Raw genomic sequence first — 22,335 nt, 5'->3', positions numbered from 1 at the left:
ATCATCATGTTATGTGAGCAAGGTGCAAACACCAATCCATTTAACTGCAAACCTCTCGGCTTACTTCCAAACATCAGCATGATCGTGGAATCCATCATCGTAGTTGACATCAAATCCTTCTTTTTCTCCAACAGCCACATCTCAGATCATCGATTCGGATTCAGATCTGGTCACTCTTCCTTGGACATGCTGCTTCTACTCACCCAACAACGGATAGAAGTCTTCATTATCAGACATGAGATCAAGCCCGTCTCTCTGGACATATCTCGTGCTTTTGATAGTCTGGCATCCTGCCTAGCTCTCCAAACTCCTATTCTTGATCTTCATGAATGATCTCTCTGTCTCTGAAAAATCCTCTTTATCTTTCTGTTGATAACTCCACCTTCTGCTGTCACATCCCTCATCTTTCAGATTGGCAGGCAGCAGTGAAACACCATAATTATTACATTTGGGGGGACAGAAAAACCTCAGGAATTCTGGCAACATTAAAGAGACTCACTTACTATCAATGCCTGGTGTTCTCTAAGGGAGTCACACATCAGTGGTCCTTTCTTTTTTAAAGAAGAAGAAGAAACCAACAGTCATTGGTGAACATTACGTTGAGATGTAGAATTTCTTTGTTCCTGAACTATGATGATTAAATCTTTCATAAATCTCCTTGTACCAGCAAGACTAGGCTCCCTGCCACTGCGCTTCTGATGTGCGGCAGTACTTGAATGATATCTTCCTCGACAGGTGGATCAGAACATGTGGATCAATTTCTTAGCCTCGTTCTCATGACCTGTCTCTATTAGACGACATTTTATTGGGCCATTAAACTGTTGTTTACTCGTTGAAACCACATTCTTTGGATGAACTTAGGGCTCTGATCACAAATGCAATTAGTTCAGCAGCAAATGGAAAATAGTTTCAACAAGTTGGGAAATTGGATTGAATGATTTATTGTAAAAGATGATGGTTATGTTGAAGCTGAAAAGTTTTTACTGTATTGAGTAAAAACTTGATGAATTATGCTTTCATCCACTATTTGGAGTTTTTATCTGTCATATGTACATCAAAAGTTATAAAAGCTCAGAGTTGCACAAGCACGTTGTGGACACCCTGTACATCACATTGCGCTGGCACTCTCAATGAAGGGATGGTGTGGGAAAAAAATGTCGATCCCACCCACTAAATACAAAGCTAAAGTTGTAGTATCTTCTCAAAAAAGTTGCTTAGGCTACATATGAGAGCCAACCTGGTCTGTTCAGCTTACTGTCAAGGCAGAGATCACTTTTCAATACTTCAAACCATGGCAAAAGTAAAAAAACATCAGTCAAAACCGTCAAATCTTCTCGTTCATCATCATGATAATAATAATAACTAGAAAGAGCAATCAGATTGCAGACCCTCACCAGAACTTGTTTTGTGTGGTGTTTCTGTGGTGCTTGTGTCCTGGTGTGTTCTGTAATTAATTAAAGACATAATTAGAACTACCACTTTATAACCACTGGCAGTGATGACCGGGTACCTAGATGTCCTGCTTTGATGGAACCCCGCTTTGATTGGACACCTGACCCTGATCCATGACGTTTTTCATCATTATTCAATTGAATTTAGAATGTGATTAAAATAAATTCAATTCAAATCAAATGGAAGACCAAATCGGTACAGTCTGACTTTGGAGTCATCAGAAGGAACCCAAACAAGCAAAAAGCAAATATGAAGTCATCAGGAGGAACCTGGATAGGATTCACATTTCAGCTGCTCCTCCTCCACTCTTAAACCCATCCAGGCACAGCCAAGTGAGCCTTTTTCAAAAAAAATCTAAATCAAAAAAAAGAAATAGAAAAGAACCCAGATTTTAAAAATTAAATAATTCTGGCTGCCAAACCATGTGTCTGATCAAGTTGAAATTTAAAACATGTATTCCCATCACCATTAGATTAAAATTGTGAAGTTTAACATCAATTGATGAAGCGGTTCCAGAGAAAATATTATTTAATATTTTCCTTCAATCCAATATGCCTGCCAACCCATGTGGATGATTGGGTTGAAATTTAAAACAAGCGTTTCCCTTCTCCACTCGATCATATTTCTGAAGTTTCACTTTGGTTGATGAAGCGGTTCAAGAGAAAACATTACTTAATATTTTTCTTCAATTCAATATGGCTGCCAAACCATGTGACCTCTCAATTATTCATGAACGAATTTATATCCCCAAGTCTTGGGGAACATGTTTGTGAAATTTCCTCTCGATCTGTCCAGCCATTTCAGAGAAAATTAAAAAAAAAAATTCATTTTCAATCCAATATGGCTGAAGAACCGCATGACCTATGACATCATAAATTTAAATTCTGCGTGTAATTAGGTAGGGAATCACACTTGTGAAGTTTCCTGTTAATCAGATAAGGTGTGTTTTTCTATCCAAGATGTCCACCAAACCATGTGACTTGTGACATCATAGTTTTAAACATCTATGCAGCAATGGTGTTAGATGGTAATTGCAAAGTTTTGCTTCGACAGGATAAGTGGTTCCAGAGAAAACATTATTTAATTTTTTTCTTCAAGCAATATGGCTGCCAAACCATGTGACCTATCAATTATTCATGAACAAACTTATATCCCCTAGTCTTGGAGAATGTGTGTGAAGTTTCCCCTTGATTTGACTGGCCGTTCTGGAGATGATTTTTGAAGGTTTTCCAAACCAAGAGACCTATCAATTAGAAATTAACAAACTTGTAAAACCATGTCTTGGGGAACATGTGTGTAAAATGTCGCCTCAATCTGTCTCGCCGTTCTGGAGAAGATAAAAAAAAATTCTGTCTTCGAGCATCTCCTTTCCAGCCTCCCCCCAACCCCCTCCCCATCCGCTCTGTCTGATCACCTTCACTCTTTCATTCCTCTTTTTTCCTGCCTTTGGAACAAACTCCCACACTCTTAAATCCCACTCTTCCCTCCAGGTCTTCAAAACAGCTGTTCACAACCACGTCTTATTTTCCCTCATCCAAAACCATGATTTTTTCTACCCCCGTTAATCCACCCCAAACCCACCTCCTTCAGATTCCCTGCTTTCCCTCCTGAAAGTCCCTGTCATGTAAGGACCTGAAAGTCCCTGAAGTGTCCATCTTGTTTACCCTGTGTACCCCACCCCATCCCTCTCCCTTCCACAGATCTCCTAATGTGTCTGTTCCCCACTGTTTTTTTCCTTCCCTCTCCCACCCCTCTTGTCTCCTGCTCCCCTTGTTGTGCGTTTCTGTGTGTTAGCTCTCATACGAGTCTCGACAGTGCATCAAATAAAAACAACAAATTCCGATGAAACCTGACCGCCACCTTCATCACCCGTGATGGACCAAAGATTGTTCATAACATCAAATAACAAAAGTAGTCTAAGGAGGTTTATTGTGGGGGGGGGTTGCCCCCCCCCAAATAGGTAATACCAAATGTACCAATGATATACATCAAAAAAGATATCGGGGTCTAAGTGGGTCTACAGGAGGGGGGTCCCCCCCCCCCACAATAGGTATTTTCTATAGCATTATTACATTGGTACATTTTGCTGATTCCTTCCCATGTTGACTTCCTCCTCAGTATCATTATTCTAGCAGGTGAGTGCCCAGGGGTATTGCCCCTGTTTTTAATCATATTATAAATTGTGTGTGCAATGGTTGTCGTCCTAACTTGAACACCACATAATTTTTCATTTTTCACACAGGCCTTCATGAAATATAAGTATGTGTTGTCTTATGAATCTAGGTTTTATGATTTGTCACTCATGGCTTTATACAACAACTGAATAGATTCCTCTCATACCCATTACAGACTCAATAATTATGTGGCATTTGGTGTGACACTCGTGCACTTCATTATTTTCTCACACAGTGCAGTCATTATATCGAACATCGTACAATGTCACGCAAAAACGAAGTAGCTCAACATGCATGAGGCTGTTCAGCGATAGAAACTCAAGGTCATATAAAAGACGATAGTTTTTAAGATGCACACATTGGGGTAGAAGGTGTGAACTAGTGCAGGACCATAGTGGCCTGTGTTATGGGTCCATTTCTTTTTCATCTATCTTGTATATATGAAGATCAGTTCGTGTCTGTGCCACAAGCTCCACCCATTCTACAGGCCATGCCTTCCCCCTCTTCCCCAGTGTCACAAGTCCCGCCCATGTGTACTATATACAAGAACTCGAAGGGCACTCGGGAGAGCGCATACCCCACCCTGTAATACCTGATCCACGAGAACATATCTGGCCCAATACATTTTTTGAATATAATGCAAGATATCATTTTTCGCCCTATCTCCCAATGGTGAAGGATTACTAAAAAATTATCAGATCCGGATGCGGATCTTCACCAAAATCAAATCATTTCTTTCTTGTCTCGCACCCAACATCCCATCCATCTATTGGGACCATACTCTGTGCAGAGCGTTGGTGCTGCCTAAGCAGTCTCCTTTGCTATTGGACACATTCCTGGATGGGTCACTGCTCCGCTGCAGGATACCAGCAAGCTGGCACTCATTTTGTCGACCTCGGAAGGATGACAGGCAGTCAACCCCACCTGGCATTAATTCAACAACTGAGTGGTATTTGAACGAAGGATCCTATGATCACAAGCCCACCACCCTAACCATTAAGCCAACACCAGGCATACACACAACAAGAGATGATAAATGGGGTTTCTGGGATGCCCATTCAAATGAATGGGGAGAAAGGGAAAAACGTTCTGACTCAAGCCCCAAAAGCCCAAAATAGGAGACTGATTTTCTCCCCACCTATCCCATTCCCTCCCATACAAGCAAATGTAAAATTGAGACTGATTTTCTCCCCACCTATCCCCTTCCCTCCCATACAAGCAAATGTAAAATTGAGAATATGAAACATTGAGACTTATTGATGAAAGCACTTCTTCCCTTTTATATTTTCATTACACTCAAAGAGCGAACCAATGAATATTTGCCCATGTTCTACTTTAGGGAATAACAATATTCTTATAACATTCATTTCCATCGAGTATATTCACAAAGAATAACTTGGAACTTGGTTCTTGGTATAAGTGTCTTTGTTGAGCAGAAATGAAATGATAAACTTATCTTAATGCGCTTATTTGACCACCTCTTGAGCCACATATCATTTTGAGATTGTAGTAAATTGTTTTTCCATTGTTCAATTGATTACCATCAAAGTTTTCAGTCCATTCAAGGATATTAATTTTTTTCTTTACATCCTCCAACTTGATTGTAATTAAATTTATCCGCTTATTTGTTTTATCTACTTTTACCCCGGTTATTTCTTCAATAAGACTTATTTGATATTTCTCACATTCTTTGTTTCCCATTTAAATACCAAGGCTGATTTGTAAATTTATAAATCATTTATAAATCAGTAAAAAGACAGCAGTAGCCTATTAAAATTCCCAACCCAATATCTTAGCACTTATACTTATAACCATAAGGGAGACAATTGATTCCATTCTCGAAAATATTTTTTATCATCAAAATCTCCTCCTGCTTTCTTATTTATCTCTTCTTTATATAATTGATGTTTACAACATGTTATTGTATTCATTTTTCTGTACTCTTCCTTCTTTAAGGTTAAACAGTTGTAATAATGTTCAAAGTTTATTGTTTCCTTGATTATATTTTTCTTTATTCCCTTTAGCTTCTTTTCACACCTTTCAATGTTATTATTATCAATATACATGAAAGCATAAGACTTTGATCTCAATCCTATAAATTCACTCATGACCTTCCCACCCAATTCATCTTTCAACTTGCCAATAACCTTTTTATTATTTGATGAAAACAACACATCACCTGACGTAATTACTTGTATCATATATATATATATATATATATATATATATATATATATATATATATATATATATATATATATATATATATATCTATGTATATATATATATATATATATATATATATATATATATATATATATATCTATGTATATATATATATATATATATATATATATATATATATATATATCTATGTATATATATATATATATATATATATATATATATATATATATATATATATATATATATATATATATATATATATATATCTATGTATATATATATATATATATATATATATATATATATATATATATATATATCTATGTATATATATATATATATATATATATATATATATATATATATATATATATATATATATATATATATATATATATATATATATATATATATATATATATATATATATATATATATATATATCTATGTATCCATATACAACAATGACACATTATCCTGATACTTTGATTTTAATTTTTTTTATAGTAATAGTCAAACATTAACGACTTTGACAAGTCAAGAATTGATGTTCCTATAAAAATAGGTTTATCCATTTCAATACTCTCTTTTTTCAAATGAATCGCACAAAAGTTCTCTGAAAACACCGGCGCTCGCTCAAAACTTGGTCTATTAATTAACTTTGAAGCCTGTTTCCAAAATGTAGCAAGTCTTATGTTTTGTCGATTCCTAACATTTTCCATAGTCTTTCCAAATACAGCATTATTCATTAACTTATAAAAGTCCTTCTCACAATCTGTTTTTGCTTCTGTTCTCCTTTTTGTATTAAAATCAATATACTTCTTTAACCAATGGCTTTGTTTAAATTTCAAAATCCTATGAATTTTCGTCACTCTCAACCCAGCAGATAAATATTGTCTCAAGTTCCTTTGATGCAAAACATAACTTTCTTTATCATTTAATGGAGTAAGTAGTTTTTCTGGAGATTTACCTTTTATATTGAATGACTGTTGGTAATCACTTAACCATTCTTTTCTTGGACTTTCTTTATCAGGGGCATAAGGTAGGTATTTAGGTTTGTGATTAAGTTTTTTTTAATATTTGATTTAATATTTATTTAATATTTAATCTGGATATTTTAAATCAACCTGAAAATAATATCCAACTTCAGCTTCATCCAATTCTTTTTGAGAGGAGACAACAATGTCTTGTAAAACTTTTTCATAATTTTTTTCTTTATGCCATTTAAGTTTTCCATAAGGTAAACATTGAGACATAGCCCACCCATACAAATTGTTAGCATTATAATACATCAGGTAAGAGTTGTCCTCATTCTTATTATAATCAGGAAGATATTTGTTATTTGCTTTAGCATATCTCTTGGAACATACTTGAGATATTCCTCCTCTTTTAGCCTTCTCTCTCATTAAAAGCATATCTATATCACTGATTAATTCCAAATTCTGTTTTGTCATTTTTAACATAGCACTCCAAGCCAAACCCGGGGCTGTGTAATAGTGAACGGGGTCTAATCCATATGAATTTTTATTATGACAGACTGTTTTAAAAGTTTCATACACATCAGCCAATGACAATACATCAGTTTTAAGATACAAATCATGATATTCTCCAAGATTCTTTCTCTTAAACTTCTCCCAAACCTTTTTAGCTTGTGTGTAATCTCTATCGGAAATATGAGTTTTATTTAACTTGCTATAGAAACTTTCCCTTGAAGGAAGTTGTGTTTCTTTAAACTTCGCAAATGAATCCAAGTAGTCATACGGATATATTCCCTTTTGTGATAAGAGATCAATCTCGTCTTGATTTGAGAAATTTGATTTAAGATTCGGTAAGTTTTTAATATTTGATGCTAAGTTAGATAATGGACTTGCCATAAACTTGTATGTGTCAAGAAATCTGATATGGGTTATGGGGGATGTATGAATTGTTTTTGTGAATGAGATGTATTTTTGATCTGTGTTAGGAATGGCAAAAATATCTCCGGATGTCTTTCAAAGTTCATTTATAAATAGATGTGTGTCATAGTGAGCGTTGTTGTGAAGAAAGACAGGAATAAAGTTTGGGGGGTTGTAATTAAGATTACAACGGGAATGAGCTGGACCTCCATATTTTCCAGTAAGATGACAGTGATCCCTAACTTTGACCTCTCCCTCAATTTTCTCCTCACAAATATGACAGATACTGTTCTTTCTAAATTCCTTTTTCTCTCCCTTTGTTAATCACATTGGTTTATAGGTTTTAACCATTATTTCTCCTCGTCTTATACAGTCTTTTTCCAATCGTCTTACAAACACCTCTGAGGCATCTTCTCCTCTATAAAGTTCTAACTTGTTGTATTCATCACCAACAGATGATTTCATATAATAACAGAAACCACAAGGAGTATGTTTTTGATATTTATTTGTGTATGATTTATTTGGATTTGGGGAAACAGTATCAATCTTTTCAAGAATACTTTCAAAAATCAGCAAATATCACAAACAGATGTTTTATAGATTTGTTAAAATCTTTGAATGATATGTTTGAACCTGCTCTTGGTAAATTGATGATGGTTGATTTATGATTACGACAATATTTTAATTGTTGATTTAATCGTTCTTTTGTGTGAAAGGAGTTGAGACATCTCTTACAAGGATACGTTTTACATTTTCTCTTGTATAGTTGTGATTTGGTTAATCTTGATAAATTTTTGATAATGCATAATGCAAAGCATAATGTGATTTTTCCTTTGAAGTAAAGTAGAGAAGGTCAATGTGCGTTTCATCATTTTTATAGTTGTTTGAAATTTTTAATACCTGAACTTTGTTTGTGTCTGTTAATCCATATACATTAACAGATAGATTATTCATTTTCTCAAATTTAGGAATATCTCTCAATGACATTGGAAACTTTAAATCTTTAACATTTAATGTATTCTCGTATTTCTTATAATGTTCAACCCTTTCAGGTTTCCATTGTGGAGGATGTAAGTGAGCAAGAACAGACCATAGAAAACATTTCTTATCTTTGTTTTGAATATTAACAACCACTTTCTTAAGTTTTATGTCTTTTTTGGTAAATCATTTTGGTAAATGAATATAAGAAGAAGCTTGAAGAGGATCTGATTTTAAGATGTGTATATCTCAAATGATTATTTTTGTAATAGCAAATCCATGACCTACTACAGTGTTATCAACATCTAGTTCTTGTCTCTGGAGTTCATCGTAAACATCACATCTTACAAAATCTTGAAATGATGAGATGAAGTGAGGGTTTGTCCTCATATAGGGAGTAGTTTCATCACCTTCTCTTTCCATATTCCATTTTACTCCCATCTTCAGCCGTTTTTACAGCTATTTTTCACTGCTGTGCAGGGGTTAGCTTTTCTTGAGGCAATGTTTTATGGCCGGATGCCCTTCCTGACGCCAACCCTGGTCACCTCTTACGACACACAGGGATATGGTACACCTATTCTAACTGGGGCATAAACCAGGACCAGTACACTGTTACTCATTTCACCTTACTGGTACTCACTGTTACTCCCATATAAAACTTAAAAGTTTTCATTTCACTTAATGTGTTTTTAATTATAGTTTCAATGCTATGTTTAACCATATCAACAGCTTCCATGATTGAAGATGGTCCAGGGTCTTGAAAGCAAAACAATCATATTTTTAAATGTCCTTTAAATGCCCCATCAGTGTTTTCAATGGATAATTTAGTGGCACCTTCCCTTTCTTCATTGTTCTTGTGTTTGCATGATTGAAGGTGTTTATTGTAATTTTTAAAAAAGAATATCATTATCACATCTATCACAATGTTTTGTTTTTTTGGTCAAGTGGAGATATTTGTCTGAAAAGATTGAATGTGTGTTTATTGGTTTGAAGGTGTTTTTTTTATAACATTTATCTTCATGATTACAAACATCGCAGTATGTTGTATTCACCATATTTATATAACAAAACTTTGCTTAAAATAAAATTTTCTTGATGAAAATTCCATTTCATTTATAGGTGAATCTGTGCTTAAAATCATTTTATCCTCCAAATTTTTTCACTTAATAAATACAATGTATCAAGACACAAAAGACAAGTTTCAATCAATCTTTTCATTTGTAAAAGATACTGAGAAATATGTTGAGGATGTAAATAAAGATAAATATAACAACTGTTGGATAAAAACAATTAATATTAATTCATTAAAAACAATTAATGAATAATATGAGTTCTTCAATTTCCTTCAGTGGAAGGGCTTTTAATATATCTGGAAGAACATCAATTAAAGTAGCTCTAACAAAAGTTTCTCCTCTCCTGGCAATATATTCAAAACTAGAAAAAGCAATGAAACAAAAAAAAGTATCAAAAAAGAAAAATCTAATGGATGAAGCTCGAGAAAGAAAAGATAAGACCATTTGTAATATGCAAGGACAAATTTGTATTTTTTTCAACAACCCAAAAGATGTAAATCCTGATGAAATAAAGGATGTTAATGTATCAGGTGAAATGACATTTCGTTCAATAGTAGTTAAGGATCATTTTAAAATTACCTTTAATATAAAAAATGTAGTACCGGTAGTTGAATCTGTTAAAGAAAAAAAAGATGTAGATATAGATGGTAATGTTTTTTCTACTAATTAAATACGAGTCATTATTAAACTGAAGAGTTTGAAGATTATGAGAGTGATGATAGTATCTCTGTTGGAACAGAAGACAGTTATGATACCGAGAGTTTGTGTTCAAACGATAGTTATGAAAGTAGTTTTATAGATGATTGTGAAAGTACCGAAGATGATACTGAAGATGAATTTTATTTGAAGTAAAGTTTTACTTTATAAATATGAATAGTTTACTAGATTTTGAGCCTCTTGAATTTCCTAATTCTCCACATGACAAATTTGAGAATTGTCCTGCGTGTGAAAGACGGGGATTAAACACAGAGTCAAAAGCCTATAAACAATGTATGTTCTATGATTATCTTCTAATTAATAATAATAAAAAATATAAAAAGGAATATAATTCTTTGAGATTTACACCAAAAATGAATTACTTTACAAGATTGATCAAGAAATGAATGTAAAGTATGAGGGTGATAATACACCTTTTATTACAAGAGAAGAGACTAAACAAATGACGACCATGTTTCGTGGATTGATGATTTATATTATAAACGATTGTCATTTTCAGGGAAATATCAACACAAGATATTGTATAAATATAATAATGGATTATCTTGAAATCAAACCTGAACTTCGGATAAAACATAGAGTTTCCAAAAAAGCCAATAAAAAATTAAATAACCTGTTTTCCAAATATATAAATGAATGATGTTTTATCCATTTGGGAAAAGAAGATAAAATTTAACACCATAAAAATCTTCCAAATTCATTAAGATGTCTCATAGTTGGTTCAAGCAGATGTGGAAAAACCTGCTGACTTTTAAGGATACTCCTTACTCCCAACTTTTTAGATTATGATAATTTAATAATTTTCTCAAAGTCGAGTTTTCAACCTGAGTATCAACGACTCTCACAAGGTTTTAATGCTGGTCTTCAAAAAGAAGATATAATCGGTTTATTTAAACTTCAAAACAAACTAAATGTTAACAACATTGAAGATATAATACAACTATTTTGTGATACACAGAGATATAAAAATAAATCAAAACCGATAACTTTTATTTTTAGTGATAATACAGATGATATACCTTCTCCCCAAGATTTGGATAAATCAAAAAAGAACCTCGTTATCTTTGATGATTGTGTTAATGAGAGAAACCAAACGGTAATGGACAGCTACTACACAAGAGGGAGACATTCTTCTTGTAATTGTATTTATCTTAGTCAATCATACTTTCAACTCCCTCGTCGCTCAATAAGAAACAATGTGAATACTTTTATTTTATTCAAGTTAAATTCAATAGATATAAACTATTTATTGCGAGACAATTGTTCTACATTATGTAGTAAAAAGGAATGTGGGGGTTATATGAAGCACATGACTGAAAAATATAAATATATTGTTGTGAAACTCGATGAGATATTAAAATATATATTTTTTATTTTATAAACAATTACATATATAAATGGCATCTATTATTATAAATCTTGTGGGTAAATCTGCTTCTGGAAAAAAAAACTTTCATAAATCAAGTCTCTTGGATAGTACAAATGAGAATATTGTAAATTTGCTGAAAAAGCACCATGTCGTTCGTATTGTATCAACAACAACAAGAGCAATAAAACCTGGAGAAGTAGAAGGTGAAGATTATTACTATATTTCAGTGGAGGAACATATGCGATTGAGGAATGAAGGCCAAACATTTGAGTAGGTTTCTCTTGGTGCAACAAAATATTCACATTGTAAGAGTGAGTTATTCAGCCATTCCAGTGTGGCTTTAGCTTTGTGCTTCAGATCATTGTCCTGGTGAAATGTGAATCTCTGTCCCAGTTTCAGATTCATGCCTGAATCAATCAGGTTTTCATCAAGGATTCTCTTGTACTTTGCACCGTCCATTGTCCCTTCTATCCTGACAAGCTTGCCAGTCCCTGTTGTTGAAAAGCAGCCCCATAACATGATGTTGCTACCGCCATGATTGACAATAGCGATGGTGTTGACATGGTATTGGTGTTGCTTGACTGTGACATCCAAAACCAGTTTCCTGCTTGCCTGGCTGCTGAGTTTTGATGGGTGAGCTGATCCTGGTAGAGTCTGGGTGGTTACATCTTCCACTTCTTAATGATGGATTTCACCGTACGCAAATCTTCTTGCAACCCTCTCCTGAATGGTGCTTCTCCACTATTTTATGTCTGACTTCTTTGGAAAGATCCTTGGTCTTCATGCTTGCCTTGTTGGTTGACTGTGCTTCCCCACAGAAGAGTTACACCACAGAACTTCTTAAATAAGTGGTGGAGCTTAATTTTTAAGCTAAACCACTGATTACATACATTGAAACCTATTACATGAATGTTGTAACATTTTAAACAAATAATTTGCTCCTGAAGTGATTTAGGGTTAATTCGGCAAAGGGTTTGAATACTTATCAGATCAGGTCCGGTATGGGAGCATGGGCTGGAAATGCACGTCACTGCGTCCACTTACCACATGCACTCCAGAGGCCTCCATCTGGTCATCCCCCAGGCAGATGCCGAGCCCATCCCCATAAGATGCCGATCAACCTGCTGCAACCACGAGGCATGCGGTCGACCCTTTGGCCTCCTCCACCTATGTGGCTTCCTCGCCGAGAGAATCTGGTGAGCAGGATCAGTGTCAGGAAAACAGGCCACATGTCCATATTAGCCACAGCTGATGCTCATGGACTATAGAGATCTTTGCTCTTTACTTCTTCAGGTTCCTCCTTGGTCTTCCAATTGATGATGTTTGCACCATATCCTGATGCTGTGTGGACTGTTCTTCCCCACAGAAGGGACCCCTGGTAGCTTGTACATTGCTGCATTTGAGCCTGGGGAGTAACTGCCTAAATATATCTGTCTGGGTTCTTCCCAACATCTTTGTTCTCTGTTCCTTTCACACTTCTATTTTTCCATCTATTTATTATATTTCATTATTATTTATTATTTTATATTATTTATCTATTTTTATTATAGCTATTTATTTTTCTCTTTTCATTCTAATTCTTGATTTTTCTTCTCTTTCATTTCTTTTACTCTCCCTCTATCATTATCTATCTCTCTAAGGAGAAGTGAATTATTGCAGAAATTTTTTGTTGGGCTCTTGGCTGCACTTGGATGGGTTTGTGGGTTGTGGAGTTGCAGCTGAAAGCCGAATCCGATCCAGATTCCTCCTCATGGCTCCATCTCTGCTCTTTACTTCTTCGGTTTCCTTCTTGGTCTTCCGTTTGAGTAACAAATCTCATCTGAATCATTCTCAGCAAACGCTCGTTAGACAGAGTCTGACCAGCAATAGCCAAGGATTGTCCTAAGATACCTGGTACCAAAAGAGTTAAGTCTCCATCTCAGATCCTTGGTCAAAGTCCAAGTCTCACATCTATAGAGCAAGACTGGGAGCACCAAGGACTTAAAGACTCGGACTTTCGTCCTCCCGCATAGGTACAAACAACGCCACACCCCATGATCCAATGAATCAATGTCTTCCCAGGCCCGATACAAACATCTGTCAACTTCTGGCTCACAACATGAGGAGACATGAAATTCACTGCCATGGTAAGTAAATCTCTCTGTGTCCTCAACGTTCTCACCACAAACAGGAACAGACAAGATAGCAGCATCCAATATGTCATTGAAAGCCAGGATCTTAGTTTTTGTCCCAGGAAATCCATAATCCTAGCAGATTCAACACCTCGTTTTGCACCTCGAGGGTTCCCAAAATGATATCCAGTGTCTTTGCAAAGATGACTGCATCATCTGCGAAATCAGGGTCAGAGATCTTGACATTCCCAAATGATGCACCGCAGCTTGATCTCTCCAACATCCTCCCCAGGATCCAATCCATACAAGTGCTGAAAAGTGTGGGGGGCAGTACACACCCCTGACAAACTCCAGCAACGATTGAAAATAACTAAGAAATTAAACCACCACACCTCACAGCACTCTCAGTAACAGAGTATAGTTCAGACATCAGATTGTGCAGTTTTGGTGGCACCCCACAAAGATAATTTTGGGGTCCTTCATTGTGAATGAAGCATATGAATGAAGTATGATAACCATCAGTGCGACCAGACCAGTAGTTGGTGTAACCACCCACCATTGTCTCATCACTGTCCCGTCTCCGAACCTCAGAGAGTGCTGTAATAACGATATTCAAATGTTGGAGCTCAGATGATAGCAGAGACAGGTGATCATCCTCTCTTCGAGTGAGAACATTCCAGACACTCACCTGAAGGGACCGCCATTCTGGTGGACGACACCTCAGCACCACCCCAACACACACAACCCCAACACACACCACCACAACCCGACCCAGAAAGGTTACCCCATACTTTTCATCCCATCAAATAATCGGGGTCTCGAAGGCTTTGCCCCGATCCTGTCATCTAGTGAGGTGCCCTGCACAGTGTAGCTGCACAAGAAGTACTCCCACGGAGTTGGTTTTCAGTTTTATTTGCCTTATTTGTGTGTGTTGTGTACCGAAGTGTTTTACGGTGGTCGAAGTGCCAATCCTACCACCAACCTCCGAGAAAAAAAGTCACCCAACTGCAGGAGGACGTCCAGAGACTCAGTAGGGCACCGGATATGGATGGCCATTGGCTCACAAGAAGCTCCTCCGCTCTTTGACAGGTTTTGTTTTTAATCTGCTGGGTGTCCATATCATACACCATCCTCACCAGGAAACCTGGTGGGGGGAGACAGTCTAGTCACTGACAACCTGAACATGAAACAGGTTTATATGGTACCTCTAGCAAGTCACAGATCTGATCTCGCCTGACAATACGAAACAGGAGCTAGGTTTAGATTGGAAATAGATAGGTACCTGGAAGTATTGGAGACAGAGGAGTATCGTGATGATGGCAGGACTTTTCGGTAACTTGAAGTATGGATGGGTGATTGTGAACATTTGTGCTGAGTGTGATGTCTGTGAGAGGGTCTCGTCAAGAGATGGTGTGTCATCGGTATTGTATATTCTTAACCTTAAAACCACCTTTGCCCACCCACTTCACCCTCTTCTACAAAAGCATTTTCCACATTTTTAGTTTTAACACCCTTGTGATATCCTTGAGCCTGCCACACTTTTCTCACCCCACACCTCTCCCCATTCCCTCAATGAGAGTAAGTCGTTTTGACGGATTTATTGCCTCCACCACCGAAGGTGAAGGAGGTTATGTTTTCACCCCTTTCTGTCTATTTGTTTCTGTCCAGGATATCTCAAAAAGTTGTGGACGGATTCGATGAAACTTGGTGGAAACGTTGGGTGTATGACAAGTACGAATTGATTCATTTTTGGTGAAGATCTGGATCTGATCATTTTTTAAAGTGATTCTTCACCATTGTGAGATCGGGCCAAAAACGATATATAGCACGATATCTCAAAAGGGTTTGGACAGATTCGGTTGAAACTTGGTGGACATGTTGGGTGTGTGACAAGGACGAATTGATTCAATTTTGGTGAAGATCCGAATCCGGATCTGGATACGATACTTATTTAATTTATAACGTGATTCTTCACCATTGAGAGATCGGGCCAAAAACGATATCGTTCTGTATAGCATGATATTTCAAACATGTATTGGACCTGATATGTTCTCGTGGATCACGCATTACGTGGCGGAGGTATGTGCTCTACCGAGAGCCCTTCTAGTTTAATCTAGTGTTCGGCCAAATGGCCTCCTCCTGTGTCTGCTTTCCTTGTTATCTCTTATTATTTGACCTGCTGACATCCACCAGGCACGTTGCTGTGGCAGAACACATTCATATCACTTTATTTTTATAGTTCTGTCTCTCGCTCTCTACCTCTCCAACTCTATCTTTCTATCTCTCCAGCTCAATCTATTTAACACTAGCTCTGTATATCTAACACTAACACTAGCTCTATCTATTTAAAACTGCCAGCTAACTCCAGCTTGATCTATCTGACTCTAGCTCAATATATCTAAATCTAGCTCTGTCTATCTAACTCTAGCTTAATCTATCTAAATGTAGCTGTATCTATCTAACTCCAGCTCTATGCAACACTAACTCTAGCTCTGTCCAACACTAACTCTATTTATCTAACACAAGCTCTATCTGTCGATCTCTCTCACTCTATCTCTCTGTCTTGAGAAAATGAGCAATTGGTCATGTAGTTCCTGGAACACATTTTAATGCAGGATAGACCAATTATCTCTATTTGTCTCTATAATGACCAGCTGCCTTGTCCTCCAATTCATTTATTTTATCAACTTCTGGGAGAGGTTTCATCTTTGTAACCTTTGGACATCACCATCAAATATATCCCATCTTTGACAGATCACATCTACAAACTCGCCTCAAAGCCATTATCGTCCTCAAATATTCCACAGCATAAAGTCCTTTCTCTGCTGTCATGAGCTTAATGGTGTATCATGATTTTTTTTTTCTGGATTATCACATGACTCCTGCATGTGGACCGGTGCTGCTGTTTCCCATCTTGCCTCTCTTGAGGTAATGAAGTGTCAGATGTGTCGTTGACATCTCATGACAAGAGGTTGAGTCTTGGTCCGCATCTGACTCGCTGCAGGAATCTTGGTGGCCATGCAGTCATCTAGTACTGGTTCCTTTCTGGTCTTGCTCCTCCTGCTTTCTCACCCCTCTGCCCCTCCCCATTCTACCAAAAATGCATACCTTCTTACTCTGCTCAGATCTTTGCTCAATAATTGCCTTCATTCATTCATCCCCCTCTTCCCTTGCATTTGGCACAATCTCTCCAAGTCTGTTGTCTCACACTCTTCGCTTCATGACTTCAAGTCTGCTGCCCATTGCCACCCGAGTCTCTCCAATTCCGACCTGTGATATTTTCTATACCTGCTGAGAACCTATCCCCCATTTTACATATAATGCCTCACCTTATGCTGTGGTGTATGATTATATTGTTGCCCTCATGTTTCCTCCTTCATCCCATTTTGTGTCTTTAGACCCTTAGCCCCATGTTATGCTCATAAGAAATTATTTTCTTAATTGGGAGATTCTGTAGTAGGTAAATCAGGAAGAGGGATTGGGGAATCTACTGTGGATAACATCCTCAAGCAGTGTCAGGCAGCAAACATCCATCCATCCATCGGGACCATACTCTGTACAGAGCATTGGTGCTGCCGAAGCAGTCTCCCGGGCTATTGGGCACAATCCTCGATGGGTCACCACTCTGACGCAGGATACTCAAGTGGTGCAATCATCCCAGCAAGCTGGTACTCATTTTGCTGACCTCAGAAGGATGACAGGCTAAATCAACCCTACCTTGTATTAATTCAATGGGAAGCAGAATTTGAACTCGGGACCCTAGGATCCTATGCCTGCCACCTTAACCATTATGCCAACACCAGGCAGCAAGCAGTAACCAAAAATAGTTACCTTTAACTTTTGAATGCACAACGAAGGGTATCATATTTTAGGTTGTACCAGCAACATATAGAGTAGTGTTCAGTTTTGATTTCCATGTTATAATCAGGAGAGAATTCTATGAAGAGAGGGTTGGGTTTCGAGCGCCTTTAATGGTTCAAATAGGCTGTGAGGTGTTTGCTTGGAATAGGACATTGAAGAAGATAGGGTTGTTTGTATTGTAGAAGATACTAAGGTATTATTATTCATTGGTATTCTGCCTGTGGAAGTTTGGCTGCATCATATTTTTCTGGGGGCACGGCTTTGCCACTCATGCAATGCTCCCTGTTACGAGTAAGCTGGTACTCATTTTGCCGACCTCAGAAGAATGACAGTCTAAGTCAACCCACCTGGTGTTAATTCAACGACACGATAGTGGCTTGAACTCAAGAACCTGAAGGTCTTAAGCCAGCCACCTTAACCGTTAAGCCAACACCAGGCCGAAATGAGATATTCATGGAGGTTGACAGAATAGCTGCAACGAGGTTTATTGAGATGCCAATAGTGGTTAGAACGAGGCCACTTGGGACAGAGGTGGAAGATAAAGATTAATCAATCTAGAACCAAGATGAGGCAGGGATCTTTTCCTTTTTGAAATTCAGCAGATACGTATTCACTCATTTCTTCTAAACGTTTGAATAGTTTGCCTGGAATAGCTGTGGAGGAAAGGCCTTGCATCCCACTCCCTTATCACACCCAATCCTCTGTCCAAATCCTGCAGCAGGGCTTTGTTCCCATTCATCATTCAAAGGTTTGATAACTGTTTTATTAATTGCCAATGTGTAGTGCATTCATTGTGATTAATTATTATTATTATTATTATTATTATTATTTTGTATGCAGCTGGTTGCATGATTGCTCGGAGCACGGCTATCTCGAGTTTCAGCCACGACGGGCTCAAACTCAAGACCCGAAGATCTTAAACCAACTACCTTTACCGTTAAGCCAACACGGCCAGGCTCATCCAATGTGATGATAACCGAGCTGTACATTACATGCCTGTGTGAATGTGAAGGCTTGCACGGATCTGACATGATGTCGCAGAGCTAATGCACTTGATTTAAAAAAAAAACTCGAGTGTGATTCGAGACCAGATTATAAATTGTCAGATAGGTACTCGGCAGGCAAGATGTTGCGCTTATAAATTTGTTATCCATTGGATGGGACATTAAACTGGAGACCCCTTATTCCAGCATCTGCTGCTGGTGAACGATGAAGATCGAATGGTCTTTCCATGAAGAGTTGGTGAGTTGTCGCCGACATCCTTAAACAAGTTACATATTTGTATCCTCAACAAGCTCTACAAGAGTGAAACCCCAGAGTTTGGGCTCTGGCACCATATCGCCCATCATGCCAGAGCCTGAAACACATCTGGGAGAAGTAGCAACAACAACAACAACAACAAGAAGCTTGTACAAAATGACCTTTTTCTGAAATCAGTTGTACCTCAAGGAATGTTTTCTTCCTTCATTTTATCAGATACGTTAAGCAGAATTTAGAGTTGTAACTGAAAAACCCATCCAAACATGTGTGCACGCCTTTTAGAGAAATTGTGCTTCTCGAAAAGAGACATTTGATGTTGACCTTCAAGCAAAGGCGTAATTGATACTTCTTATTGGTGGCATGATGGGTAAACCTGCATATTATTTAAAATAGAATTAGATGATAAACACGAGTTACAGCACATACAGTAGTATTCCGAAAGCTCAGATATACGATTTGCCCTTACACCTACAGAGCTTGTACCATGTGCCTGTTGTTGCTGTTATGTTGCAGGCCAGGCTGCTCACCTGCACATTTTACAACGGTCTTCGGGTTCAACATGTCTAAACAGCCCCTTCCTGCACCCATCTACAGCTACGCAGGTTTGCTTTACGAGCACAAAGATGTATCAGTTACACTGACTGCTTGTGGTTCTGGCCGTCAAGCAGCATCGCAGCAATATGACGTCACAATCGGAACAAACCTGACGTTTATATGTTATTTGAGTTATTTTTTTTTCCTGTTAGAAAGCTAAAGCTAAATGATAGCAAGATAAATCATCGTTGAAAACTGTTTATCACAATATAAACTGCAGAGATTCCTACAGTTGATAAATTCACGGTTCAATAGTCACTAAAGTTGTGTTAAAGAAAAACAACACATAGAGTTTTGTATTATTAGGAAACATTCCCAGTCTGATTTTTAGTCAAATTTTAAAATGTATTTGCAGATTTGATTTTTATAATTCAGGTAAAAAGAACCCAAACCAGGTAAAACAAATACTCAGATTTGACGTCACCACCGATTTATCGTGACAATGACACATCATCATTAATATCGCGAGGCTGGCAGGATGGCCCAGGGAGGAACGCACACTCGCTTTCTAAGCTGTCCAGCCAGGGTTTGAATCCTGACCCAGCCGTAAGCTGTCATCCTGGTGTTTCACAGGCATTCGTCAACGTGTGTGCCGTCCATCGGATGAACGTTAGACGGACGCCCCGTCTGCCGGCATTTGTTGGTGGTCTTTAAATGTCCCACGGTGTCCTTCGTGAAGACTCGTTGAGCCATCGCCGGCATCGTGAACAAATTACAAATTTCTGCCCTAACCTTCAGAGGGCACTGCATCAGCGCCACAGCTGCGCCCTCAGCCAATGATGAATCCCATTGACTGGTTGTATCATTACTGAGATGCGGTCATGCCACTGAGCGCAGGTCAAGCGAGGAGTTTAGAATTTTCCCAGGATTCTGTTTCACAATCAAAAATAAGTAAATAAATAAATGTTTCACAACCCTAAATAAATAAACAAACAAACAAACAACTCTTTCACAAATCACCTCCTCTTTTCAAAACACCTTTGATATTTCATGTACAGGTACACGTGTGACGGCTGGCTCTTAAGCCTCCTCCGAAAGATGGCATACTCAATGATGCAGCACAATGTCTGTGGTGCACCAGGATGGCAGTTTATAGACGGGTCCAGGATGGAACCTACACAGCGTACTGGGCTTGAGTTGTTCTCCCAGGCTGCGATAATTAGATAAACATTATTAATTACAACAATTACTGCGTTCGCCTTTTGCGCTTGTGGAACAGTCCGTTAAACGTGTAATAACGAGTTCCATGTGGGTTACGTGCTCACAGACTATACTCTGTCTCTTCTTCATTTCATTTTAATTTCTGATCTCAATGCAGTGCTGTTTATGTCTGAGGGTGTTATTGCCCTCTTTCTCTCCGTTGTGACAACCACAACCATTCTCTTCGTGTTTCCTTAAGAGGATATTCTCTTGTTTTCCCCAATTTTCAAACAAGTGATGATCATTGATTGGTGTGTTAAACCTCAACATTGCTCCTTCCCCGCTGTCCCTTTCTCGGCTGATTTTGTTTCCAAGTCTTTGAGTGATTTGGTTTCTTTTGTTCCATTTTTTGCTCGAGCCGTGTTCAGTCATCGGTCAATGCATCGTGTTATTGTGATAATTGTGAAGGAGTAAAGTATCTCATCCTCAATTTTCCATTCCACATCACTTGCTAAAATTGTCATTATGTGCACATTCGAATCGTGTACAAACTGAAACGTGTAATTACATGAAATTACATTTTACATACCTACACAGCCAAGCAGATGGAGGACCAGAGGTCTGTTGGCTGTTTTCCAAGCAGATGGAAGATGACCAATGGTAAATGACAGGGTGAAAAGGGCAGAGAGAGGAAGTGCAAGAGCAGCGGAGCAGGCTTTTAGTGTATCTGGCATTTACATTCCAGATGAGGTGTCGTCATCTCGCGCCGTCCATCCGTCCGCTTTTACGATTTCTCCGGCCAAACCGCAGGGCCGATCCAGCTAAAATTTTGCAGCAACTTTCTGCTCCTGACTGGTAACAGGAATTTCAACTCGTTCCGGTCACATGACTTTAAGTATGTCAAAATGGCCGACTTAGTAAATTTCTTCAAAAATCTTCTTCTCCCGACCCCCCAGTCAGAATGCTGCCAAATTTGGGGTACAACATTAGGCCAGGACAGAGATGTTAAATTGTGAAGGTCATGCCGATCACGTGACCGGAAGTGTGTCAAAATGGCCGACTTGGTCAATTTTTTGGGAAATCTTGTAAATTCCTTCAAAAATCTTCTCCAGACCCACCAGTCAGAATGTTACCAAATTTTGATGACAACATTAGGATAGGGTCCTGATGTTAAATTCGATGACAATTCGAGGGACAAATTAAATGATTCAACACAGCACAGGATACGGTTTGGGACATAATTGAAACACATGAACAGAAAAACAGGAATAACTATAAGGGCACTCGGTAGAGCGCATCCCTCCGCTACACAATGCCTCATCCATGAGAACATATTGGGCCCAATACGTTTTTGAGATATCGTGCTATTTATCGTTTTGGCCCTATCTCTCAATAGTGAAGGATTTAAAAAGTTCCAGTAGCCAGATCCGGATCTTCACAAAATATATAATGAGTTCATTCTTGTCACACACCCAACCTGTCCACCAAGTTTAATCCGGATCCGTCCACAACTTTTTGAGATAT

General features: G+C 37.8%; 1 protein-coding gene across 4 annotated transcripts in view; it reads left to right on the top strand.

Moving 5' to 3' along the window:
• The window catches only part of LOC147022565 (leukocyte tyrosine kinase receptor-like), a 475,774-nt gene that overhangs the window by 268,515 nt on the left and 184,924 nt on the right, over positions 1-22,335 (top strand). For all 4 annotated transcript variants that reach the window (XM_085887264.1, XM_085887262.1, XM_085887265.1 and 1 more), the window contains one exon: positions 19,591-19,679. In XM_085887264.1, the coding sequence (XP_085743390.1) occupies positions 19,591-19,679 (89 nt within the window). The remainder of the gene's footprint in view (positions 1-19,590; positions 19,680-22,335) is intronic.

The sequence above is a fragment of the Eptatretus burgeri genome, chromosome 7 (genome assembly GCF_056783735.1).
Source record: "Eptatretus burgeri isolate ZD-2024b chromosome 7, Ebu_testis_v1, whole genome shotgun sequence".
NCBI lineage: Eukaryota > Metazoa > Chordata > Myxini > Myxiniformes > Myxinidae > Eptatretus > Eptatretus burgeri.
Note: the sequence above shows the minus strand (reverse complement) of the source record. Positions and strands in the feature narration are given on the sequence as shown.